The sequence below is a fragment of the Oratosquilla oratoria genome, chromosome 1 (genome assembly GCF_046742065.1).
Source record: "Oratosquilla oratoria isolate Oo_2021 chromosome 1, ASM4674206v1, whole genome shotgun sequence".
NCBI classification, from domain to species: Eukaryota; Metazoa; Arthropoda; class Malacostraca; order Stomatopoda; family Squillidae; genus Oratosquilla; species Oratosquilla oratoria.
Window position 1 is genome coordinate 107,127,267 of NC_134777.1, and position 27,145 is coordinate 107,154,411.

At 43.3% G+C, this 27,145-nt stretch overlaps 1 protein-coding gene across 1 annotated transcript; it reads right to left on the reverse strand.

Annotated features, from left to right (window-relative positions):
* Positions 1-22: 22 nt before the first annotated feature.
* Positions 23-23,714, reverse strand: LOC143024723 (EARP-interacting protein homolog). The gene is made up of 8 exons (XM_076183802.1): positions 23,494-23,714; positions 21,854-22,070; positions 18,648-18,732; positions 15,757-15,931; positions 14,654-14,832; positions 13,591-13,716; positions 5,267-5,425; positions 23-519 (listed from the first exon to the last, which is right to left on the reverse strand). The coding sequence occupies exons 1-8, from the start codon at positions 23,536-23,538 to the stop codon at positions 348-350; spliced, it is 1,158 nt and encodes a 385-aa protein (XP_076039917.1). The 5' UTR covers positions 23,539-23,714; the 3' UTR covers positions 23-347.
* Positions 23,715-27,145: the final 3,431 nt, after the last annotated feature.

A 27,145-nucleotide genomic window follows, 5' to 3' on the forward strand; every position in this document is an offset into this window, starting at 1 on the left:
TATTTTTCTATCATAAATTTCCTGGTAAATGAAGAAGAATTAAAACTAGAATGATGAATGATAAAATATGGTTTGACCTATATACACTCGTCTGTCATGTCACATACATACGGTGACTCCACAAAATCTTCAGCTACACAAAATGATGATACAATAAAGCTAGAAAAAGTGACATCATGAAAAGAGGTAATATGAATTTAAAATAATTTGTCAGAACTGACAAAAATACTGTTAAAATGCACTATAAATATCTAGATATATTTTTCTTGGTAAAAAAACAATGTACAACACAAAGTAAACTTCAATGCCCCTTTTTGCTGTGCATGCCCATGTACATTAAAGATAAACTACATAAATTGTTTATACTTAATACTTCTAGGCACTTTATTAATGACGAGTCTTCCATCATAACTTAGGGAGGCAAAGGTCCAGAAGTCTGCTGCAGACCACTCTATGGCATAAACAGAATCCTCGTGGTCCTCATACGTTTGAATTACACCATCCTCGCTCTTCTCAGTGCTGAAGAAAATCAACAACAGTGCTACAAATATAAACAATCACCTAAAACATTAATTCTTCTCACACTAATAATACATACATACATACATATACCAAGGCTTTTTTCCCCCTTACCAGGGGGGTAGCCAAAAAGGACAAGGCACAAAAACATTCCCACCCATTTCATCCCCGAAAACACTCCACACCCCTCCACCCTCCCTCCCATCTTAGCACCTCCTAGATGACGGGTCATCCCTGCACCCTGTCCACTGCCCTGAGCTTAAATAAAAAGAAGTCAAAGATACCAAAGGAAGCACCTTTCAGAACATTGAATTATATCTACTAAATTTTACGTGTGTAATGTGACATTTCAGGAGAAATATCTTAAAATTATATATCATGAAGGAGAAAACTATATACTGGTGGGAGGTAAATGCAGGAGTAATGGGAAGGGGATTAGAGATAGTTAAAAAAAAGGAAAAAAAAAAGCCAGTTGTGGTTTGCTGACAACACTGCACTTGTAGCAGGATCAGAGGAGGGATTAAGAAGTTAATGACAGAGTTTGGGAAGGTGTTCGAAAGGAGAAACTTGAAGGTAAATGTGGATAAAAGTAAGATGATGAGATGTGCAAGGGGATAGAATGGCAGCAATTTGGAAGTGACTAATAAAGGAGAGAGGCAGAGGGAAGTTAGCTTTAGATACTTGGGGTCATATGTGGAGGGAAAGGGAGGAGTGGTGTTGGAGGTAGATTGAGAGAAGAAAGTAAAAGCCTTAGGAGATTAAAAAGTGTAATGAGAAATAAATATTTGGGAATGGATGCTAAGAGGAGATTGTATGAAGGGGCGATTGTGTAAACAACACTGTATGGGGCAGAAACATGGAACATAAGAGAGGAAGAGTTTAAATGTGTTTGACATGAAATGTCTGAGAAGTATGGTAGGAGTTACAAGGCTGAATAGAGTGAAAAACAAGGAGGTGAGGAGGAGAGTCTTCTCCATTCATCCCTATCTCCTGCCTTCTCCCTTCCTTGCGAAAGACATGAGTGCCCAGAACCTCCTACAAGAAGTCTCATCCTCAGTTGTCCTCTCAAGTTTACTCCCTCCACCTCTACCTTCAACACTTCTTTTACTAATCTTTCATCACTCATTCTTTCCATGTGTCTAAATCATCCCAACAACCTTTCATCAGTTCTATATGCTATCTCCTTTTCCACTTCCACTCTCCTCACCTCATTTCTCACTATCCAATGTAGCAACCCCTACCATACTTCTCAAACACATTAAAAAATTTCCTCTCAGCCTTTCTTAAATTCCAAGTCTCTGCTCTATACAATACCATCAGCACAATCACCCTTCCATAAATCTCCTTTTTGCATCTATTCCCAGTTGTCTATTTCTCATTACACTTTTTAATCCCCCAAGGCATATATTTGCTTTTCTCAATCTACAATTTACCTCCACCTCTACTCCCTTTCCTACCACATGACCCCAAATACCTAAAGCTATCCACTTCCTCCAACCTCTCTCCTGTTGGACTTCCAACTCACTGCCACCCTCTACCCTTGTACATCTCATTACCTTACTTTAACTCGCATTTACTTTCAACTTTCTCCTATTGCATACCTTCCCAAACTCTGTCACTGACTACCATAATCCCCATTCTGATCCTACAATGTCATCAACAAACAATGACTGGCTCACATCCCACCTTTACCTCAGACCACTCACTCTCTCCTTTTCCCATTCTAACACAGGCTCTACTAATCTCATAAAAACTCGTGACTGCCCTTAACAGCTTTCCTCCAATCCCATATATCTGCAAAACCTCCCACAATGCCTTCCTATTTACCCTGCCATTAGCCTTTTCCAAATCCATAAAGGCTTATACATGGATGGGGTGGTGCGAGAGGTGAATGCTAGGGTAATGGGTCAGGGATTGGAGATGGTTAAAGAAAATGGAGAAAAGTGGGAGGTGAGCCAGCTGTTGTTTGCGGACGACACTGCGCTTGTGGCAGGGTCAGAGGAGGGATTGAGGAAGCTGGTGGCAGAGTTTGGGAGAGTATGTGATAGAAGAAAGCTAAAGATAAATGTCAAGGGGTGAAAGTGGCAGTAGACTGGAAGTGAACATTAAGGGAGAGCGACTGGAGGAAGTGGATAGTTTTAGATACTTGGGTGCAAGTGTAGCAGGAAAAGGTGGAGTGAAGGTGGAGGTAGAATGTAGATTGAGAGAAGCGAGTAAATGCCTTGGTGGATTAAAGAGTGTAATGAGGAATAGACATTTGGGAATGGATGCGAAGAGGAGACTGTATGAAGGAGTGATTGTGCCAACAGCACTGTATGGGGCAGAAACGTGGAACATAAGAGAAGAAGAGAGAAGGAGTTTGAATGTGTTTGAGATGAGGTGTCTGAGAAGTATGGTGGGGGTTACTAAGCTGGATAGAGTGAGAAATGAGGAGGTGAGGAGGAGAACAGGGGTGAAAAAGGATTTGGGAGATAGGGTTGATGAAAGAATATTAGGATGGTTTGGACACATGGAAAGAATGAGTGAAGAAAGACTAGTAAAAGAGGTATGGAAGGCAGATGTGGAGGGAGTGAACATGAGGGGACGTCCTAGGATGAGGTGGATGGATGGGGTGAAGGGGGCTTTGGGGAAGAGGGGAATGTCTGTTGAGGAAGGAAGGGAGAGAGGACGGAAGACAGAGGTGAGTGGAGAATGGTTGTATATGGATGATGTTGTGATTGCATGAGGAGGAATGGGCGGGGGGGGTGGGGTAGTATGTGTGAGTAAATTTTGACGCAGCCCAAAGGGATTTCTCCCCGTCCTCTCTCCTTATATGCAAGGGGGGACGGAGAGGGGGGGTCGCCGATTAAATGAAGCGGCCTTGCTGTGGATGTGCTGTGTCTTGCGACACTGCTTCTGACCCAGGGCGGTGGGCAGGGTGCAGGGATGACCCGTCATCCAGGAGGTGCTCAGATGAGAGGGAGGGTGGGAGGGGTGTGGAGTGTATTTAGGGATGAAATGGGTGGGAGTGTTTTTATGCCTTTCCCTTTTTGGCTACCTCCCTTGGAAGGGGGAAAAAGCCTTGGTATATGTATGTATGTATGTATAAAGGCCCATAAAATATCCTTACCTTATCCTAAAGCTTTCTCACATTCTGCCTTACTACAAAAATCTGATCCATGCAACTCCTACCTTTCCTAAACCCACACAGTTCTTCACCAATTACTCCCTCTGCACCTCCTAATCCTCTTAATTAAAACCCTCCCATAAGCCTTCCCATCTATACTCAAACTCTCTCTGAAACTACTACTCACAATTGTCCCCTTTTCCTTTCTAAAGTGGGACTATACAGGCACTCCTCCAGTCCTTAGGCACTCTACCCTCCCTTAAACACACATTGAACAATCTCACTAGCCAGTCCACTATTACTGTACCTCCCTTCTTCAGACACTACATGACACCCATCTATCCCAGGTGCCTTACCTGTTCTCATAATTTTCAGATACTTTCACCTCATCTTTTCTTATTTCACCTCCTTTTTCCTCTCTCATCACTGTCATTTTCTTAGTGCCTCCCACTGCTACCACCAATCCCTCCCTATCCTCCTCCATAATTAACAGCTCTCTAAAATACTCCTCCTACCTTCCCCTTACTGTGTCCTCTTCCATTAACATCTGTCCCTCTGCACCTTTTAACTTTAATTCTTTACTTGACTCACCTCCCTTTCCTCTTTTGATTTCCTTCCAAAACATGTTTTTATTGGTGTGAAGGGGGCTTTGGGGAAGAGGGGAATGTCTGTTGAGGAAGGACGGGAGAGGACAGAAGACAGGGGTGAATGGAGAATGGTTGTATATGGATGATGATGTGATGCATGAGGTGGAATGGGTGGGGGGATGGAGGGTGAGGTAGTATGTGTGAGCAAAATTTGACACAGCCCAAAGGGATTTCTCCCTGTCTTCTCATTTTATGCATGGGGGGACGGAGAGGGGGGGTCGCCGATTTAATGAAGAGGCCTTGCTGTGGATGTGCTGTGCTTTGTGACACTGCCTCTGAGCCAGGGCAGTGGACAAGGTGCAGGGATGACCCGTCATCCAGGAGGTGCTAAGATGGGAGGGAGGGTGGAGGGGAGTGGAGTGTATTTAGGGATAGAATGGGTGGAAATGATTTTATGCCTTTTTCTTTTTGGCTACCTCCCTTGTAAGGGGGAAAAAGCCTTGGTATATGTATGTATGTAAAATTTTCTGCTCTCCTTTTTACCTCCTATACAAAAGAGAGGAATGTCTGTGGAGGAAGGACAGAAGATAGGGGTGAATGGAGAGGGGTTGTGTATAGATGATGCTGTGATGCATGAGGGGGAGTGGGTGGGGGATGGGGGGTGAGGAAGTATGTATGAGAAAAAAATTTGAAGCAGCTCGAAGGGATTTCTCCCCGTCTTCTCCTTTCCTACACGAGGGGATGGAGAGGGGGGGTCGCCGAATTTATGAAGCGGCCTTGCTGTGAATGTGCTGTGTCTTGCAACACTGCTTCTGACCCAGGGCAGTGGACAGGATGCAGGGATGACCCATCATCCAGGAGGTGCCAAGATAGGAGGGAGGGAGGGGAGTGGAATACATAGGAAATGGAATGGGTGGGAGTGGTTTCTATGCCTTTTTCTTTTTGGGTACCCCCCGTGTAAAGGGAAAAAGCCTTTGGTATATGTGTATGTATGAAAAATGTTCTCTTTCAATATGAAATCTCCAAGTGAAAAAGTAAATGGTTCAGTTCTTACCTTTCTTTTTCTTTCTCTGAACTTGTTTCTTCTTGGTCAGCTAACGTTCCAAAAGGCTGAGAGGCTATGGATGGTAGGTTGGACAAAATCACCCTCTGATCACTTGAGCATGTCAGAACCAGCTGATCATAAGATGCATTGTATCGAACACTCCAAACCCTGTAGGAAAATTATTCAGCTCAATGTTACTAATTCTCCCACTCGGAGAGAGCAACAATGGTGCAGTGATTCCCTGGTATTTGTGAGGGTTAAGTTCCAAGACCTCTTGAGTAGTGAAAAATTGGGGATCGTGGACATGCCCCATAAAAATGACTTAGAATACCCCCTTTTATTGGAACAAACCTTGTTTTAAAGATTTTATATTGTTTTATGATGTTAATAAATGTTAGTACTCCATCTGACAGTTATTTTATAAATATGATAATAGATTTTGATAAAATTATAGCAAAGTTGACCTCTACAGTGATCCCCTGAAATGGCGGCAGATAACATTTCTTCATCCTTCCTTTATCTTGTCCAGGACCTTGACTTCCTCCTATTGTGTCATCACCTTCTCTGCTTGTTTAGGTGTGCTTGCAGAAGCACAAAAAGATGCATGCCATTTGGGCAGCATTGCAGGACATTCATAAAAAATGTAATTTTCGCAGGAAAATTAATTTTTCCCTGATACAAACCTGAGGTACTCCTTACACTAGGATACTCTCGCGTAGCGCGAATATTTCTACTGCGAAATTAAAATCCTCACTCTGTGGGTCTGGGCAACGCTTATCCTCAGTAAGGGGCCCCATTGGGGCAAGGGGGGGGGCCCTTGCCCTCCACCACAAGTCTCGCACACTATAACCATTCTCTGAGCCAGGTATGATTTAAGCACAAGGTTGTCAGGCAAGGAGAAGGAACTGTTTAGAGGGGTGGTTGAGGAGGGCCATTAAAGGTAAGGAGTACCTCAGGTTTGTATCAGGGAAAAATTAATTTTCCTGCGAAAATTACATTTGTTCCGAAGAATACAAACTCTTCGGTACTCCTTACACTAGGAAACTTGGACTTAGAAGGGAAGGAAGTTGTTATCTAGCCTGGGAAACCGCTGTAAGGAAAATCTAGTGTGCTAAGACTATGTTGACCAGACCCCTATACATTCCCCTCACTTTGAAGTGCACCCCTTTCTGTTCCCTGGAGTGGAGACAGAAAGGTTATAATCACTTTTGTACCACTGAAGGGCTTGAATTGATTCCCTTGGAATGCTAGAGAGCCCGCGGGTGAGGTAAGGGAATGTAAGAGTATGAGAAGGACTTTAGAAAGTTATCCCTGCAGTTGCCGAGCCAGAACCTGGATGAGTTGTCAGGGTCGGCTGTGTGCTCTTGAGGAGGGGTATATCATTTTCAGGACTTCTTGGGCGGCCACTATGGGGCCCAAAGATAAGTTCCCTAAAGATTCCCGCATAACTTCTTTGAGGTAAAAGGAAGTGAACGTATTCTGGCTTTTCCATATACCTGCTTGAAGAACCTGGTTGACTGACCGATTCTTTCTGATGACTAGGGAGGTCCCTACTGCCCTCAGGTCATGGGCAATCTGTGTGGTCCATGTCGCAGGCTCTGCGGATGACTTCCATTGTCCAGTAAGAAAAGGAATTCTTAGTGATGGGCTACCTTTAGTAGAGATGAACAACCACTTTAATTCTGGTCGAAGATGTTCGGTTCTCTTGAGGTAGGTCCGGATGGCTTGTACCGGGCATAGAACTGTTTCAGTCTATTCTCCCCCTGCAAATTCGTCTAAGGATGGAACACTAAAGGACCAGAATCTAGGGTCGGATTTGGCAGGATCTTTGTTTTGGCAATGAATTGAGGCATGAAAGTGAAGGAGACCTCTTTCCATCCTTTGGAATGGGCGACTCTATAAGAGATGGCATGTAACTCCCCTACTCTCTTGGAAGATGCCAGGGCTAGCAGAAAAAACTGTCCTCTAGGAGAGGTCCTTCAGATGTGCCTCTCGGAGAGGTTCGTAAGGGGGACCCCTCAGAGAGTTCAGGACTAATGCCACATCCCGCGGAGGAGAACTGATTTCCCTGGGGGGGGCATGATCTTTGAAGTGCCTGAAGAGCATGGAAATTTCCTGTGAAAGGGCTAGGACCATGCCCTTCAGAGAAAACACCTGATTTAGAGCTGCCCTATAGCTCTGTACTGCCGAGAGGGAGATCTTCCTGGACTTCCTGAGGACGTGGAAGGAGGCGATCTCAGGAATGGTGGCTCGAACTGGGACTAACTTCCTGGAGTGGCACCATTTGCAAAGGCGCATTTCCCTTGATAAAGGTTAGCTGAGGATGAGCAAATAGGAGCGGACATGTCCTCAACCACTTCTCTGGGAAAACCCTTCTTTAGGAGGATCTGGACCATAGTCTGAACGCGTGAAGATTGAGTGCTGAAGGGTTCTTGTGCCAAGGCCCGTTGATGGGTGGATACAGAAGATCTGGTCTTCCCTGAAGGGCCAGAGGCTCTTCTACTGCTAGCTCGAGGGCGTCCGGAAACCATGGGGCTTCGGGCCACCAAGGAGCGATCAAAGTCATCCGAAGGTAGGATGCGTGTCTTGCTCTGAGGTACCTTCTGGAGCAAGGGAAATGGTGGGAAAGCGTAGGAGTCCAGGTTGTCCCAACTGTGCAGAAGAGCGTCTTCTCCTGCTGTCAGAGGATCCAGGAAAGGGCTGAAATATTGGGAGTTGGTGATTCCATCTCATTGCAAAAAGGTCCACTAGAGGGGAGCCCCATTTGCTGAGGATGAAGTTCGCTACTTCTCGATAGAGGGACCATTCTGTGTTGATTATCTGATTCTTCCTGCCGAGGTGGTCCGCACCAGACATTCCTCTTCCCCAGGATGTAACGGGCTTTGAGTGACACCTGGAGATTCTTGGCTAGGTTGAGGATGTCCATCATCAGAAGGCATAGTTCCTGGGAGACTGTGCCCCCCTTGCTCGTTCAGGTAGGGTACTACCGAGGAGTTGTCCGACATTATGCCCACTACTTTTCCTGAGACTTGATCCTTGAAGTGACGGAGAGCCAGGAGTACTGCTTTCAACTCAAGCCAATTGATATGGGCTGTCCGCTCGACTGTGGACCAGGAACCGCTGATGTGATCGTCGTTGAGGTGGGCTCCCCAGCCCTCCTTGGAGGCATCGGAGAACAGGAGGACTTCGGGGGGAGATGGGCCGAGGGGCATCCCCATGAGAAGGTTGCATGGGCCTTCCACCAGAGAAGAGAATCCTTGACTTCTTCGGTGAGGGAGATGTGTTGTAGGGGTTCTCCCTCTTGCGGGGCCCACTGAGACTTGAGGAGCCACTGTAGCGGTCGCATTCTTTGTCTACTCCAGGGGATTAATTTCTATATGGAGGCCATATGGCCCAGGAGGATTTGGCATTGTGTAGCCGTCAGGAACCTGGTCGATAGTGCCTGTGCAACTAGAGAAGCGAGATTCGGGATCCCCTTTCCTACTAGGAAGGATTCCATTAGGGAGGAGTCCAGGACCATACCCAGGTACGTGACTCTCTGTTCTGGTAAGAAATCTGACTTTTCCGGGTTGACTACTGTGCCCAATTTCAGGACAAAGGTTAGGACCATTCTCAGGTGTTCTGGCATAGCTGGGCGGAATGCATCTTGGAGGTCCAGCGACACCATGAAGTTCCCTTCCCTGATAGACGCCCTTACGGACTCTGGGGTGGCCATTCGGAACTTTGTCAGGGAAAAGGAACTTGTTGAGTGGAGACAAATAGATGACTGGTCTCCACACCCCTGTTGTCTTTTCTACTAGGAATAGCCGTGAGAAGAACCCTGGGTCCGGAGTCGAGACTTCCACTAAAGTTCCTGTCTGGAGCAGAACGGAGGATTCCTCCGCTAGGGCCCGCCCGCGAGCCGAGTCCGGGTGGAAGCTGCTGACTTGGATGGGATAGAGGGAGAGGTTTGGGACAGTGGAAAAGGGAAGACAATAGCCCGTCTTAATGACTCAGTAGGTCCAGTCTTCCGCCCCGGCCTCTTCCCATGCTCTCCAGTAGAGGGAGAGGCAACCCCCTATCTTGTGCAGAGGGGCTGGCGAATTCCTAGGAGTCCTGTGGGGGAGTCCGGAGCCTCTATAATGTTTGCGTCTAGGATCTCGGAGTCCACCATATCCGGGGGAATCAGCGTGTGGGTGAGCATAAATCTCCCTGAGGAGGGGGTCACTGGGGTCCCCGAGGATGGTGTCTCTCCTGCGGGACTCGAAGTTGGCCCAGGACGTTGAGAGACAGGAAACCTGATGCTTCAGGGCTCTGCTCGCGCTTGCCAAAAAGCCTGGAGGTCGCATTCTTCCTGGGGTTGTAGTGCGGGTAAGAACCCCCACGCCGAGGCAAGGAGGCGTTCTAGCCAGGAGTTCACCGCCAGGGACAGAGCCAGTGATTGAAGGTGGTTGCTGACTTCCCTGCCAGAGAGGAGGACGTTTCGTCTGCGCAGCGACTCGGCGTCCGCCTAACCAGCTCTGGTAACCTCGCCGGGATCGAGGCTGCTCCGAGGGTTGACCCCGATGGGGTGTAGAAGCGCTTCTGGTGTTCCAATGGGACCGGAAGCCAACGCGTCTTCTCGGTCGTCCTTGTTGCGAGAGCGTCGGAGGCCTGGGCCATGGCTCTCGCCGTCTGCGTACTCCATGGAAGGTGGAGGGGAGGAGGCTGGGCTTTCTGAGAGTTGGCCGTCATGAAGATGTCAGACTCGAATGTGGCTTCCTCTTCTTTCGGGTGGCCCAGTCGATTCGCCCTCCGAACCCTCGCGAGGACGTCCGAGAAGGAAGGTGGGACCACCATCGAGGATTCCGACTGGGAAACGGGAGGGGAAAGGGAGCGTGCCCCCCCCCCCCTACGGAGCTGTGGACATCGTCGTCGGCGTAGGAGGGGTCGGGACGGGCAGAGAGGAACCTCACGCTACCATCCCGGTCACTGATGGGTACAGAGGGGGGCCGAGCAAGTGGAAGATGGTCGAGGGGGGCCCTTGGGGGCGGTGACTCCTCACGAGCTTCCGTGCGGTGCACGAACCGCGCTTGAGAAGCGCGGAAAAATTCCCGTTGGGCCTCCATCTGTTCCTTCAACGTAGTGACGAGTGAACAGAGTGGGGAGGAGGTCCGGGGAATGTCCGCTTGAGTCCCGCCTGGGTGCGGATGGTCCGGGAGACGCCAAGGGGAGACTGCCTCCTCTGGACGAAGCCGAGTCACCCACGACGAACGCGCGCGTGGGCACATCTCGGGCTTCCTGCCCACCGGGCATAGAAAGGGTTCCGGCGATGACCCGGCTCGTCTGACGACGGGTGGAAGGTGAACGTGGGGGCCACCCGAGGAGGAGAAGAGGCCGACGCGCTCCGAATCTCCGAACTCGGCTCCTTTGTCCGTGGGGGGGCGGAGCCGCCGGCAGCGTCGCGGGGCCGGCGGACGCATCCGGGAAAAATCTCGTACCCGGGGGGGTTCGCGGGGGCCAGCGCGTGCCCGTCGTAGCTAACCACCCTGTGGGCAGGAACAGGAGACAAGTGGCCTGAGACTGACTCGGGGCGGCTATTGTACAACCTTTCCGTTTACTACGCTTAGGAGGGGGGAGGCAACTGCCCGCGTCCTCCGCCGACGTAGCATGCCTTCTCCTTGTGTCGGGTGAGGGGGGAAGCCATCTAGAAACACCGCGTCTGCAACCTCGTCCCTGATCTCTGTCCCTGTGAGCAAAGGGCATGGAAAGGGCACCGTTGATCACCCAGCTCTTCCTACGGTGGGTGTTGTGCGTACAGCGGGATTCCTGAGTAGAAGAGACTAAGGGGCTCTTTGCCCCCCCCCCCCCCCTTTGTCCGTGCCGGCGTCGAGTTTCGGGGGCAGCCGCAAGCGACCACATCCGGGAAAAATGTCATACAGGAACGGTAGCTAGCGGTGGCTTGACGCGCATGTCCGACTACGCTAACCGTCCTTTGTTGAAGGAAGAGGACAACTTGGCCTGAGAATGACTCGAAGTGGCGTTGTACCACCTTCCTGGCGACTGTTGAGTTTCCGGGATGGGCGAGGGCAAGCCGCAAGCGACCTCATCCGGGAAAAGCTCGTACAGGAACGGTAGCTAGCGGTGGCTTGACGCGCATGTCCGACTACGCTAACCGTCCTTTGTTGAAGGAAGAGGACAACTTGGCCTGAGAATGACTCGAAGTGGCGTTGAACCACCTTCCTGGCGACTGTTGAGTTTCTGGGATGGGCGAGGGCAAGCCGCAAGCGACCTCATCCGGGAAAAGCTCGTACAGGAACGGTAGCTAGAGGTGGCCTGAGGCGCATGTCCATCTACGCTAACCGTCCAGGTTTAAAGGAATAAAGGACAACTTGGCTTCCTGTCTACTACGCCGTGGAGGAGGGAGAGAATTGCTCGTCTCCTCCGAAGCCGTAGGCCGCCTTCCCCAGTTTTTGGGGGGGTGAAGAGGGAAGCCATTTTCTATGCTTGCGCACCTTTCCCCTTATCCCCCTTCGGCGAAACCACAACAATACTGGAACCAGATTCCATACTTACAGTGAAGGGTAGGATACCCGGTGGCGGTTAAGGGAATAATACAGGGAATGGAGAAGCACTTAAAAATTCCAGGACACAGGATGGCGTAGGGAAAACCCCGATGAAATTGAAGGACGACGAACTCCTTAGCGTCCTTAGAGTGAGCTGGCGACAATCGAAGCGGATTGCTTGATTTTCGGCACCGACGTAAACATAGAGAGATGTTAACGCGGTCACTACTGCGAAGAGAATGGTTATAGTGTGCGAGACTTGTGGTGGAGGGCAAGGGCCCCCCCCCCCTTGCCCCAATGGGGCCCCTTACTGAGGATAAGCGTTGCCCAGACCCACAGAGTGAGGATTTTAATTTCGCAGTAGAAATATTCGCGCTACGCGAGAGTATCCTAGTGTAAGGAGTACCGAAGAGTTTGTATTCTTCGGAACAAATCACAAACTTCACTCGTGTATACAAAGTAAATATTCATGGCAGAGACACACGGCTAAGTGGCGGGAATTTGAGGACAGTACAGTAGCTAATCAGCACAAACATTAAATAAATCTATCCCTTGATTGTCTACTCTCAACTCGCCAGCCAATAGCATGGCCTGAAACAATGATGCTGGAGGTGCTAGCATCCCATGCCACATTCTAATTGTTTATACAAATTTAATATTGATTCATATACTGTATATTACTATTTTGCTCATTTTTATTAATAATTATATCTATGAATTAAATAATAAAAATTTCTAAGGTTTGAATTACAAAAAAAAAGTCTTAAGAATTAATGCCAAAGTGTGTAGGCATTGTTGACAAGTAGGAGAATTGCAAGTATGCATTAGTTAGGTTCGATGGAAAAAGTCATGGATAAGCGGGGGTTCACTGTACATCCTTATGAAGGACTTTTTGAAGCAGGGAACTGAATGTAGTATGCCCTTACTACAAAATAGATAGCTGTCAGGCAAGACTCAAATGTCTACTCCTGACCTCTGCCACAACTGATGATGCTCTAACCTACTTGGTCAGCAAGTATCTCTGCAGGAAAATAATTATAGTTTTTTCCCAGAGAAACCAGTAGGAGGTCCCAAGGACTAGTGCCAGCCAATGTGGGACTGTGAGTTTTCCACTTGATGAAACATAAGCAACAAATGATTGATTGCAATTTCAAGTACTTATAGTTCTCTGCTTCCTCCAGCCTATCACCCCTTAAACTCACCTCCAACCTCCATCACTCCCTATACATGGGCCCCTAATCTCACTAATACACACCACAACACCCTACAGACTATACATAACAAAGCCCTAGACAATTACTGGCTGCACAAATGCATCACCTATAGACCATCTACACCATGAAATGAAAGTCCTCGAAGTCAAGGGTCACCTTGACATAAGAGATAAACACTTGCTGCAGCCTCCAGAAACACAGTCCACATGCTACACTACATGGCAGAACACCCATCCTAGCACCCTCACACTTACCTCTTTCACCACCTTATTCATATACATGTCGAAGAACTGTGATAACATTACACAACTCTGGTGCAGTCCCACCTTCACCTCAAACCATTCACTCTCCATCCATGACCCTCATACAAACTCAACTACTTGTGTAATAGCTTTTTACTGTCCTAAATAGACTTCCCCTATCCCATACATCTACAACATATTCCATCAAAAATATACAAAAAGAAATTTTTTAGTGTAATATTATTCTCATTCTATTTGGAAGGAAAGAAAGCTTTCTTCTTCAACCATATAAAAACCATATCTAATAGAAATATGAATTTGCATGTAGACTACAGATACCCTGAAAAACTCACCAATGAGAATGATCACTCAAGTCCATAAGAGGTTTTTCTGTATTGCGAATATCCCAGAATTTGGTGTGACAATCGTCCCCACAGGTGGCTAGGTAGTACTGCATGTTTGGATTGAAGTCAATGTCTCTGCAACAACATAACATTTGTTACTTTACCGTCATCTAGGAGGTGCCAAGATAAGAGGAAGGGAAGAAGGTAGAAGGGAGTGGAGTATGTAGGGGATGATGTGGGTGGGAGTGGTTTCTATGCCTTTGTCTTTTGGCTACCTCCCGTATAAGGGGGAGAAAAGCCTTTGGTATATGTATGAATATTTTTAAAATATAGTGGGCTTCCACTTTTCCTTAACAGTGTGCTGGTGCTGTAATTAGAAGCATGAATGTCTTGCAGTCTTCTAGTTGAGAGTTTGACTCCTGCACTTCCCTTTAATTCCCAGTAAAGACTATTACCTGCCCTGACAGTCTTAATGTATAGAGCAAAGGTGATGATTTCAGTTGCAACAATGAACCCTCTGGTGTAAGCTCTTCTCCTCACCTTTTCCTCAATGATGGGCTTAGCTAGATGGGTTCCATCCCTTTACAAGATCAGTATTAGTATTTTGTTGGCTTTTATCAGCACTTCTATCCATGGGGACAATACTCTGCTGAAGAAGTAGATTTGCAAAGGTGGTAAAGGAGAGATTTATGTAGAGCAGTAGAAAGAAGTGACGGTAGAAGTTAAGGGTCATCATTCTTTTCTGAGTAAATTTTAGTCTCCAGACATAAAAGAATGTCAAGTGACTGACCCATAGGGATTCTTGAAAATAATGACTGCATAAATCTTATGCACTCAATACCCCATACATGGCTGGACCAGGTCCAAGCTTTTGGTTATGAGATCTATGCTATAAGTCCAGCAAAACAGTTTTCTAGATACTACAAGATTCCTATAAGTGGGATAGCAAGGCTACAAATTTTAGACTGCTTGACCCCTTTTATCTATGGATGACTTAAAAACAGTGTAGCACTCACAAATTCTATAAACTATAGTAAGGTGACTATGGAGATGTATTAGTAATACAACCAACCTAACATGTTGTGAATGTGCTCCTTCAATACTCCATGAAGGCTTGGATGTACGAAGATCCCAAGCTTTGACATTCTGTCCTGATGTGGCTGCAACTTGTGAGCAATGCTGGTGTGGATACCAGCGACCAGAACCAACACTGACACTGCCTTTGCCCTCCACGCTCATTTGACTTATTACCTGTAAATTACATAATGATACTTAATAAACAAGTTACTCTAAGCTGAAAAATAATAAATAGAACGAAATACTATAGCTGGAGAGAAATTAATGTAAAAAATTGGCATTCTGCTCTGAACAAACTATACTTTATCTATTACTTTGGAGTTCTCTCACCAGCAATCCAAAGCCTTAAGGAAACTGGCAATGATCCCTAAGTTTCCATTAGATCTCACAGGAAATGTGTTACATGTTACATTGTCATCTGTACTGTGTAAGTGGAAGATACTATGTTGTGTTTTTCATTTCATGAGACCATCTGGAACCAGACCAATTTTGCCTTGGTCATTTCTGGTACCTATTAGTGATTCTAAAGGATTGAGACAAACCTCAGTACTGATCATGTCAGCTATCTGAAGTCCTCTTTCTCTATCTATCTTGTTTTGGGGTTCACTTTAACAGAAGGGACCAGTGACAGCTGTCTGCTTGTGGTGGTTCCAGCATGATGGGATATAAGAAAAGCCCATTTTCAAAACCCATCAACCCCTTGACTTCCAAAAGGAGGTGCAGGACTGAAGGGTTGACACACACTTTCAGGGCTGGGCCCAAGAGGTCTCTCTATTAACTTCAACTATATGTTTTATGCCTTTTCAAACATGGAGAGCTAATAACTGGTGACTACTCCCATTCTCCTACTATTTTCACCCACAGCACAGACAACAGTCCAAAATTCCTTCACTGAAAGATGTATGGGAGGGTCCAAGAACCATTGCAAGATGCTGTGGATTTTCACTTAGTGTAACTTGGGGCAATTTTTTTTTTACTATTATTTGACTCTAATTCTAAAGGAAGCACATTCCCACCAACACATTAAGAAAACACATGTGGACATATATGTATGCATGTATACATATTGTTTAATAACAGTACAACTGAAATGTATACCTTTGCACATGACCCTCCTGCCTCAATATCCCAGTAGAGAACATGGTTGTCTACTAATGTGATGAGGTGTTGATCTTCTTCAGGTGCCCATACTACTGACCATACTTGTGAACCAACTTCAGACCCTTGCCTTTCCCCATGTAGGTGACACTGGAGCTCTACACAGGGACCATTCCTTGGTAAGTTTAAAAAAGATGGATTACTGATCTGTTGATGTGCAAGAGATATGACACTGCATAACATATGAAATATTTATCAACTCATGGATCTTGTGACAGCTAAGATTTATAAAATAAAATTACCATTCTCACCCTTTGAAGACTTGGGAGACATGGGTTTATTATAAAAGTATTATTATGAATGAACCGAGTTTGGGAAGGTATATGATCAGAGGAAGTTGGAAATAAATGTGTGTAAAAGCAAAGTTATGAGGTGTGCAAGGGAGAGGGTGGCAATAAGTTGGAGATAAATCTCAGAAGAGAGAGGTTAGAGGAAGTGGACTGTTTTATGTATTTAGGGTCACGTGTTACAGAATGGAAGAGTGGGGTTGAATGTAAAATGTGGACTGAGGGATGCAGCTAGGTATCTTAGAGGAATGAAAAGTGTCATGAGAAATAGGTATCTGGGGACGGATGCAAAGAGAATATTATACAAAGGGGTGATTGTACCTACAACAATGTATGGGGTGGAGACTTGGGATTTAAAGGAGGTAGGAAGGAGAAATTTTAATGTGTTTGAGAAGTATGGTGGGGGTTATGAGGATGGATAAAGTGAGAAAAGAGAAGGAGAGTGAGGATGGGGAGGGAGCTGGCAGATAGAGCTCATGAAAGAATATTGGAATGGTTTGGGCACATGAAAAGAATGAAAGAAGAAAGACTGGCAAAGAGTGTGGAAGTCAGAGATGGATGGAGAAAAATTAGGGGAAGACCAAAAATGAGATGGTGAGATGGATGGATGAGGTGAAGGGAGCTTTGAACAAAAGGGGAATGTCTGTTGAGCAGGAAGGAGAGAAGGCAGGGGATAAGTGTGAATGGAATATGACTGTGAATGGACAATAAATTGATGCAAGTCAAAAGGATTTCTTATTATCTCTATTTTTGCACAAGGGGATAAGGAGGGATGGTCACCATGTAAATTAGGCAGCTGGCCCTACTGGAGATGTGCGGTGTCTTGCTGCATTGCTTATGATCTGGGCAGTGTGCAGGAGACTGGGATGACACTTCATCCATAAGGAGCAAAGACGAAAGGGAAACAAATGGGCGACAGTGGGAGGGGAGTGTGTGTATGCCCTGGCTGGCTACCTCCCTTACAAGGGTGAAGAAGCCTTTGGTATATAGATAGGTATGTTATTATGAATATAGGAAGAAGGGATGATCCTCAATCATCACAACATCTAGTTATCTAAGTGCTTGGTGTACCTATACTAGGAGAAAAATAACATATATACATACATATACCAAAGGCTTTTTCCCCCTACATGGGGGGTAGCCAAAAAGAAAAAGGCATAGAAACTACTCCCACCCATTCCATTTCCTATATATTCCACTCCCCTCCACCCTCCTCCCTCCCTCTTATCTTGGCACCTCCTGGATGACGGGTCATCCCTGCATCCTGTCCACTGCCCTGGGTCCAAAGCAGTGTTGCAAGACACAGCACATCCACAGCAAGGCCGCTTCATAAATTTGGCGACCCCCCCCCCTCTCCGTCCCCTCATGCAGAAATGGAGAAGACGGGGGTAAAGAAATAACTATTTCATTCTTAACTGACTTAGCCCTGAGTTGTAGGGTTAAAATTACTGCATTTAGTTCAGGAAGTTTTATGTTACTTTTATGTCTGTCGTGCTCCTCTACTTGTTTACCTTTTTACTTGAATCTAAAAAAGTCAAACATTAACCTAACAATACTTTACTACTTACATCAAATCCAGGTACTGGATTTGTTTGTTATTATTTGCCTGTTTGTTTATTATCATTTGCTCAGATAAGAGGGAGGGTGGAGGGGTGTGGAGTGTATTCAGGGATGGAATGGGTGGAAATGATTTTATGCCTTTCCCTTTTTGGCTACCTCCCTTGTAAGGGGGAAGGAGCCTTGGTATATGTATGTATGTATGTATGCTTGATTTTCATTTATTATTATTTATCTGTCAATTTATTATTATTTACTATTTACCTGTTTGTTTATTATTTAACTATACCTATGCATTTATTTATCTATTCTATTTATTTTTATTTATATCATAATTTTTATTTATTTATTTACTTGTCATTATTATGCTTTTTTTTTTTGCATCTGACCTAGTTATGGACCAAAAGGTCTCCTGTTGGCATGCTCCTCCTTTGTAGGTGCTTGCTAAGGGATCAATGACAGGTATCTCTACATGTGGTGGTCCTGCAGCAAAGGTGCCTATTTTCAAAACCTGTCAACCCCCTCATCTCCATCAGGAGCTGCAGCCCTAAGGGGCTGGCAATTGGTCTCTGGACTGGGCTCAAGATCTCTCTCTATCAATTTACTGTATTTCTTTCACTTTTCCACACATGGGGAGCTGACAACCAGCAACTGCTCTCCTCTCTCTACCATTCTGAGTCAGTGACACAGAAACAGTCCCACATTGATACAACATGGACAACAATTCAAAGTTTCTTCCTGGAGAGATCTGTGGGAGGTTCTGAGGACTGTTGGCAGCCACTGTGGGGCTTTGGGTTTTCCACTTTGTGAAACTCGAGGCAATGATTGATTAACTTGCTAGTGGTGGTCCACCAATGTGGACATCAGGGAGAACCATCTCCCCCTCATCCATTTTCAAAACCTATCAACATCTTCACCACAATACAGATTAACATGGGGATCCACAAATTCTCATACAAATACGAAGTAAAAAATATCCTGGATTACCTTGGGTCATCAATGATTGTACTCAAGTTATGGTCAATGGGAAGTTTCCATATTGCTGCTCCATAATCACTGCGATAATCTTGAGCTGTTGGTATAACAAATATGTTTTATTTAGATTTCAACTATAGCCACACTTCATACAAAGGGGTAAAAAACATGTAATATATGGTCATAAAAATATTCTAATGTTCAAATGGAATTATTCAGTCATTCCTATATTTGAAAGTTTGTGGATCTCTCATACTGATAAACTGGATTGTCTAAAGTGGTTGGAAAAAAAAAAGTTTGGAGTTTATTTCAGCAATGATCACATGTGGGGTGAAGCCAGAGGTTAATCAAGCAACAGAAAAATGAAGTTCACAGTCATTTGGGAGATCCCATAGCACAGCAGCTGTAATGCCAGGATTCTGGATTCTATTAATTGTATATGTATATTTATAGGGTTTAGAAGCACATAATGAATCTAATTAGACATAAGACATACCACCCTTTTGGGGCCTCCTCATGGAGGAGGAGGAGGAGGAGAGGAAGGAGGAGGAGTAGAAGAAGAAGAAGAAGAAGAAGAAGAAGAAGGAGGAGGAGGAGGTAGTGGTGGTTTGTGCCCAAGCCAGAGTGTAGATAGTCCAGGTCCATGATGATGGAACTAGAGGTTGTTTATTGACATAAATTTTGCATGTTTTAGTGATTAACTGGGAGAAATGGGGTGGACCTGTAATCTAGGGAATGTGGAAGGTTGGGAGTGCCCAATGTGAGTAACTTGATTGGAATGGCTGAAGATATATTAGGGATTGGATGGGCAAAGTCGTAGTCAGGGGGAGTAATGAGATAGCGGTCTGACCAGGCTTGGGCTAGTCGAGGAGGAGGTAGCCATTCTAAGACGAGACTCTCCTCAATATAGGTCAGTTCCTTATTTGTGCTCCTCACCCAAAGGAAAAATGCAATATGTCAATACTGAAATATTGTTTTATATATATATATATATATATATATATATATATATATATATATATATATATATATATATATATAGATAAATGTGAATGTCTGTCCATTTTTCAACTTTTCAATCAATCAACCAACCCAAATTAAATTAAACAATAGTGTGTACAAACATCATACAAGAATTTACAAATAAACTAGATTTTGCGAGATACAAAGATGGGTCACTGCAAGCATAGCTCCCCTTCCTGTATAATACAACTAGGTAGGTAAACACACACACACACACATACGAGCTTCCGAACTGTCAACATCTCCTCACTTGAGCTCCATAGACTGTCGAAGATGAAAATTCTTAATAGTGCGAGGAAAACAGGAGGTCTGGTTTGTATTGAATGGGAGGGGGAGCAGTCATGGTTACCCAAAATGATTTCTCTGCAGTGTTTGTGATTTAACAAGAGAAATAGTGATTTAACAAGAGAAAAAGTAAGAAAATAAAAATGATGATTTCGAGATGAATGTTGACTCAAAAACAGAGCCATCTAGGGGTGCTATGCCAAAGTACATTGTAAACAGACTAATGGAAACTCCAGCAAGATTTAAATTGTATAATGAAGACTCCTTTTCCAGTTTTGGTAAGTACGAAAAAAGAAATTTGAGTCAAATCATAGACATGGAAAGGGAAATGAGTAACAATAGAAAATGGTGGGAGAATGAATTCACTGAATTAAGGAAGGAGATTGTAGAATTAATGGAATGTTTAGCCCAAGCTAACAACGAAATATCCGATCTGAAGAAATCAAACTCTGAACTTAGGAACGAACTCAAGATAATGAAAAATTATATAATAGAAGTTAAATGTGAAAATGAAAAAATGAAGATTAATGATACTACCAATAGTGAGAAACTAAAAAAAGAGGTAAATAACAAAATACAAGAAATGACTGAAAAATATTAAGAAAACTTAGGTGAGGAAAGTATGCAAAAGATTAAGAAATGGAGTGAAAACAGAGAAAATGAAGAAATTGCCTTTAAAGAAATAGTACAACAGATGCAGGAAAATGCAAAAGATACAATCATTCAAGTAATTAAAGAAAAGGCAAATTGGGTTAGAGATACAGTGGATAGAAAAAAATGTATAGTGGTATATGGACTAAGGGAAAAACATGGTCTGGTGAGGTACATGAGAGAAAAAGCAGAAAAAGAAACAGCAATATCAATTCTAAAAGAAATACAAGATGGTGACCTGGAAGTAGAGAAACATTTAGAAGAAGCGTGTAGAATGGGACAACATTCTAAGGAAAGAAATCGACCACAAAAAATAAAACTAAGATCGCAAATGGTCGTAAAAGACATATTAGAAAAAGCAAGTAAGGTAGCAAGGAGTGACAACAAGATGTGGATAAAAAGAGATGAGTGTTGTGGAAATAGAAAAAGAGGAAATACTAAAAGGTGAACCTAAGGAAAAAAATGTGAAGAGAACAGAGACTGAAAGCAAGGTGTTCTATTGGAGGGTCATAGACATGAGGCTGAGAAAATGGTACATCAGAGTGGGCAAAACAAAACCAGAAAACAGGATAGAGAAAGAAAAAAATTAAAAGTGGCCAATACTAACACTGACGGATTAATCTCAGGATTGAATGAACTAAATGATTATCTGTCAGACGAAAAACCAGACATAATGGAAATTGTGGAGACGAAATTAAGAGGTTCAATACTACCTAATAGTGTTGGACATGGGTTATACAATTACTGGATTAAAAAGAGAAACGAGAAACAGGGAGGAGGAATCATGTTCTTGGCCAAGAAAAACTTGAATGTGACAAAGGTTACTGAGGGTAAGAAAATGCAGAAATGATCATGATAAAAGTTGAAGACAGAGACATAAAAAGTAGAAAGTTTGTGGTGACTTATGTGCCCCCAAAAATGGGCTCTTGGCAGGTTGCTCATAAAAGGAGCAGAAGCTACCTTGAAATTCACCTGATAGCAGAATCTAATAAGCAACAAAGAAACTTTGGAAAACACTCACTACAATATATGATCTAACTTAGATGAGTCATCCTTGAGCCAAATCAAATCTATGAAAGGCAAAATTATAGAGAAGGAGTTAAATGGGTCCTGTGCTGTGAGATGACAACAGTTTAAAGTTCTGAAGTTCTGATGAAATTCAACTAAGAACAATTATATAAGAGGGAACATGGAAAAGAAAGCCATACCATATTGTACCTAAAGAATTAATCTTAACATGAAACTGGTCTGAATCTTACTGTCATTATATACAGTAGCAATGAGGTGAGGGGACTGTGGAGCTGCTGCTATCTTCCAAACTTCCCCAACAGGATGAAGAAATGCTTGCTTGGAAACTAAACATGTGTCATCATCAAACTCGATAAGCTGAACTTGGTTTGTTATGCGAAGAGATTGTGTACCAACTAAGAAGTTGATTTTTTCTGTCTCTGCAGTCATAGCACATAGTGCTCTTGCCTGAAAGAAAGTATACTGTCTATCAAATTGTAACTTCAGTGTAAATGCAGATATAAATATATTTATTACTGTGGTCAAAAATAAAAAAGGATCCACAAGATGAAATAACTATATGCTATACTGTACTATACTGTATGATCATATACACATGTATATACTGTATATATATATATATATATATATATATATATATATACATATATGAGAGCTGACACCGTGACATGGTGGATAGAACCAAGTATATTAATAACTGATTAAAAGAGCTATGTTGCTAAAGATGAAAATCTCTTCAGGGTTACCTATATTAAAAAAAGGTCTTGTGTGAAATATACAGGCATGTGAGTGATGTAAAAAAAAAAAAAAAAAAAAAAAAGTGTGTGCGCGAGGGATATTGCAAGGGAATGAAGCAACCCTGAGTGGGGCCAGGGTGGGAGTGGGGTGTACCCCTTCCCATGGTAAGAAACTTTTGCATTTTTTAGCTTCATATAATGTAATCTGGTGTGTACTGCTTTGAATATCAATCCAGAAAGGTATAAAATTATTATGAGTAACAGTTACGAACCTATATATGTAATTTTGTTATTTTTTTTCAGCTTAAAAAAACAACAACAACAAAAGACAGAAACAATGCCAAACCACAAGAAAATGTTCTTACGGAATTTCATGGAAATGAGGAAATTTCACATGCCTGAAGATAAGACCATGATAAGCTTGCACATACAATTGCAGGACCCATTGCTAACACATCTTTGGTTGGGAACAGGGAATTCCTCATAGATATATGTGGTATCATCATAATGACAGCTCAGGCTGCCATACCTGGAGCCCCACAGCATCCCTTTGGCTTCTTCCAGTGATCTGTCTGTGAGTCTGTGAGTAACCTAATATAGTGCACCAATGACCATTATATTAAATAACATGGCATCAAAAGAAATATCTCACCAGAAACTAGGTGGCAAGGAGACAAGATTGCTGTTGCTTTATAGAAATAAATGGTGAATGACAAATTTCATGTTTCTATTCCAGTATCACAAAATCTTTTTTTTTTTTTTTTAAAGATCTATTTTTTCTATAAAATGGATGGATATGTTAGGTTAGGTCAGGAGCTACTGGACAACATAAGTTTCATGTTTGCGTGATTCTGGAATTTTACAAATTTCATTAGCTTGAAGACTAAAAAACACTGCTATAATTCTTGTTCCATTAGACTTTAGTATTGAAATTAATCTTAGAAAAAATAAATTTCATTATTAAAAGACAAATAAGAATAATAACTTGTACTGTTCATCCTCATATTTGTGATAATTTCCTTTAAATAAATTATAAATCTAATTGAAGAATATTTACTTCATTAAACAAATAAAAACATAGTTTACAATCACAATTTAGCCGAGTATATTGAAATATTCATGATAATGTTTACCTGGAAATCCTCTAAACCATATATTACAGGGGCATCATCCATCATTACAGCCGTCTAATTCAGTATCTCCTTAAAATTACTTTCAATGTCACTTGAGTGAAATAGTTACTTCTGTCTACTTTCGTTCTTGAAGTAGTGGTCAACTGAAATGCACCCAGTCTTTGATCCAACTCTCAGGTTTTTGTTGACATTGATCAGCTGTCACTGACTTAAGTGAAGATGTATTTATAATAAATCTAGAGTATAGTACTATTTTTCAGTAACCAACTAGTAAACAAATGCAGCAATTGTATATTAAAAGATTTCCTTTATATTGAAGATTGACAAGATTATATTTGTTTTAACTATAAATTTATCAAAATTATTCTATCATTATAATCAAAGCAAAGTACATTCCATGGAGAGAAACGGTTTTAATCTTTCAATTGTACTTCGTACGACGCGAACCCGTGTTCCAAAAACGTGTCAGGTAAACATTAGATGCCCATGGTCCAGTACAATAAAATGTAGAATGTGTGGAAACTATGCTCCAAGATTGATTGGTATGCCTCCAGGTGATGTAAAAGACACCTCAGAAATTAATAATAACAACAGCAATGGGTAAATGTCTCGCACATTTTGTTAATCTGCATAGATTATGAATATTCATAAAATGTGCAGCACCAATAATGAGTTGATAATTGGGCGCACATACAACGTAGCCATTAGGCATGCACACATTATAAATATTCATAAAATGTTAGGTTAGGATAGGTTCTTCCACACCTCTGTATCACTCATGTGAGAGGTCAGGTTTCCCCACCTTCGTCTGACACGTCAGTAATATGTGTATGTCTTATGGATTCGTTGTCTGTGCTCCTAATTGTTGGTGCTGCACATTTTAAGAATATTCATAATCTGCGCAGATTCACAGAATGTGCGTGACATAAATATAAGATTGTTTGCCAGTTTCACAGATGCAATTCTTATCTATATCATTGTATATATCTTATCATTCTGAGTATTTTGAATCCTATGAATAAGTACAACAAATTAATATCAATGTCAGTAGCGATTTATTTTAGGGGGCTGCGTGGGAGAATAGCATAACCGCACCTAACGTAACCTTATCTAACCCAACCCAACCTGGTAATTACAAAAATGTTTCCCAGGAAATAAAAAATACCTGTCCTATCGCTTTCTGTTTGTCGCTCGAAGTGTCGAGTGGTGACTGATGACATTGGTCACCCAGTAAGGGATAGACACGTGACGTCTGGGTGAGGTTGGGTGGCGCCTGGGTGACGTTGGGTGACGTTGACAAATTAATATCTGGTCTCGTATCCCAGGCCGCTTCACCCTCTCCTTAACGTCTCTTTTGACGTGCGGGTGTGCAACTTCTATCCTCCCAGATGAGAGCTCGATGGGTCATGTTATAACTTTTTACATATACACTTATACATAGACAAAACGTACAGGAGCTTGCTTTGAGACGAAAGAGTCACCTATACTAAGCCGTGGAGAGACTAATTATAATAGATTACGTTGTTGTTTGAAGATGAAACAATGGAGTGGAACCAGTGGCGGATCCAGGATAAAAATTTGGGGAGGGCTAACCTTAATTTCTTCCTCTGAGTAGTCTGATGCATAAGAAGTCTGTGGTATACTTAACTTAGTAATGTTTTTCAGATTTTTCTGTATTTTAGACATATATAATAGAATGTATATTCGTTTTATATTGTTACACGCTTGTGCTAGTCAGTGATAAGGCACTGGCACGCGTATACTCTCGCATAGAGAGAAATTATTGCAGGATCCGTGTGTAGTGTTAGTGCACATGGACTCATGGAAGTAATAAAAAATAAAAGTAGCTTTAAAAAACAGAAATACAAACAAAAACGTGTATGAACTTCTGAACCTGTTTATAAAAGTATCTAAATTACATTAATAACATACAGCATTGTTCATGGGATCTCACACGAACATCAACCTCCTGTTTTTTTTTGGGCAAATACATTGATTACACTATTTCAATATTGATTTCATTGTGAACGCTGAGTAGCGCCAGGCCGTTGAGGCGATCTTGACCCATAGTATTCCTTAGGTAGGTCTTCAGTAGCTTCAGGGTTGAAAATGAACGCTCGGCCTCTGCGTTCGAGACTGGGAGCGTGATCAAAACTCGGAGGAGCTTGGCCAGGTTCAGATACATTCGGGTCTGGGCGTGGGCAAGGGCATCTCCAATGGATTCGAACTTCATTGTTGTTGAATACCAGCGCTCTGCTTCCGCCTTCACGAGGCTCAAGGTCTCGATGTCAGCCTCATAAACCTTTGCCGCTTCCAGTACAGCAGCAACATCTCCGTCAGCGCTGCTGAGCAGATTCTTGATCTTGAAGCCAACAGGAATAGTATCATTCCCGAACCGGGTCTGCAGCTCAGTCAATACATGGTCGATGAATGGGACATATACAGATCTTCGGTAATACTCTTCAGCTGTCTGGAGGGGTAAATTCGCTCGCTGCGTTTGGCGCTTGCAAACTCGAGGTACAGGAATGGTGTCGTGTGATGAACCGATCTCCTGGAGGAGCCCCTCTGCCTTCTTGAAGATGTCCTGGAAGCTGGTCAGTGCACCTTCCCGGGTCTTGTTTAGATGCGTCACCACATCAATCGTAGCGTACGCTGAGACTAGATCGACCATAGGGGACTGCAGGGCTCGGCTCGGCTCCACAGTGTGAGCTAGCACAGACTCAGCGACGGCGAGACCAATCAGAAAGCGCGGCTCTCGGATTGCTATTAGTAGTAGTCCCGCCGTCGCGTCCGAGTTGCTCTTGTTCTCCAGAAAGACGGCAATAACTGGCAGGAATTCCATAAACACAATGACTGAGTGGTGTCGCTCAACCCATCTAGTAGCGCAGAGGCTGACCAGCTTCTTCCGCTTCGTGGACGTGTGGTCTTTTACGAGCTCAGTAAACCTCATCGAGCGCATGTTTGAGGAATAGATGTAGTTATACACCTCGCTGAGAGTCTGGAGAGCGAGCTTTACCTCCTTGGTGTCACAGGCCTTGGTCAAGACGAGGTTGAGACGATGACTGAAACAATGAATCGTCTTTGCGAGCGGGTATTCTCGCACTACCACAGCTGCACGCCCGCTATGATTGCCTTAATACAAAGATCCTTAAACTTGTTGCTCCCAAAATTATTCATTTACTCATGCATTTAATCACTTTGTGCTTTCAACAGAGTTGCTTTCCTAATGTCCTAAAAATTGCTGTAGTACACCGGATCTATAAAGATGGGCCCACATCAAACGTATCAAATTTTCTTCCGATTTCGATCTTTCCGGTATTGTCTAAAGTACTTGAAACCGTTATTCTTGAGCAATTGGTAGATTACCTTGAGTACCATGGGATCATTTTCGATAATCAATTTGGATTCCGTGAAAACCACTCAACATATATGCCTGTTGCTCTCTTACATGAATATATTGCAACTCGACTATCTAATAAAAAATGTGCCGCAGTTTTTCTAGACATTAAAAAGGCTTTTGACACAGTTGATCATAATATTCTATTGGTGAAAATGGCTGAGTACGGAATAAGAGACTTTGAACTTCAGATGTTTCAGTCATATTTATCTAATCGTAATCAAGTTGTCTTATTTAACGGTGTTAAATCGAGAT

Excerpts from the sequence above, each read along its gene's own strand:
- LOC143024723 (XM_076183802.1), bottom strand. The coding sequence starts at position 23,538 with ATGATGGATGATGCCCCTGTAATATATGGTTTAGAGGATTTCCAG. Across the intron at positions 13,717-14,653 it reads GCACATTCACAACATGTTAG|AGACATTGACTTCAATCCAA; the intron begins GTTGGTTGTATT and ends ATGTTGTTGCAG. Across the intron at positions 520-5,266 it reads TCAGAGAAAGAAAAAGAAAG|CACTGAGAAGAGCGAGGATG; the intron begins GTAAGAACTGAA and ends GATTTTCTTCAG.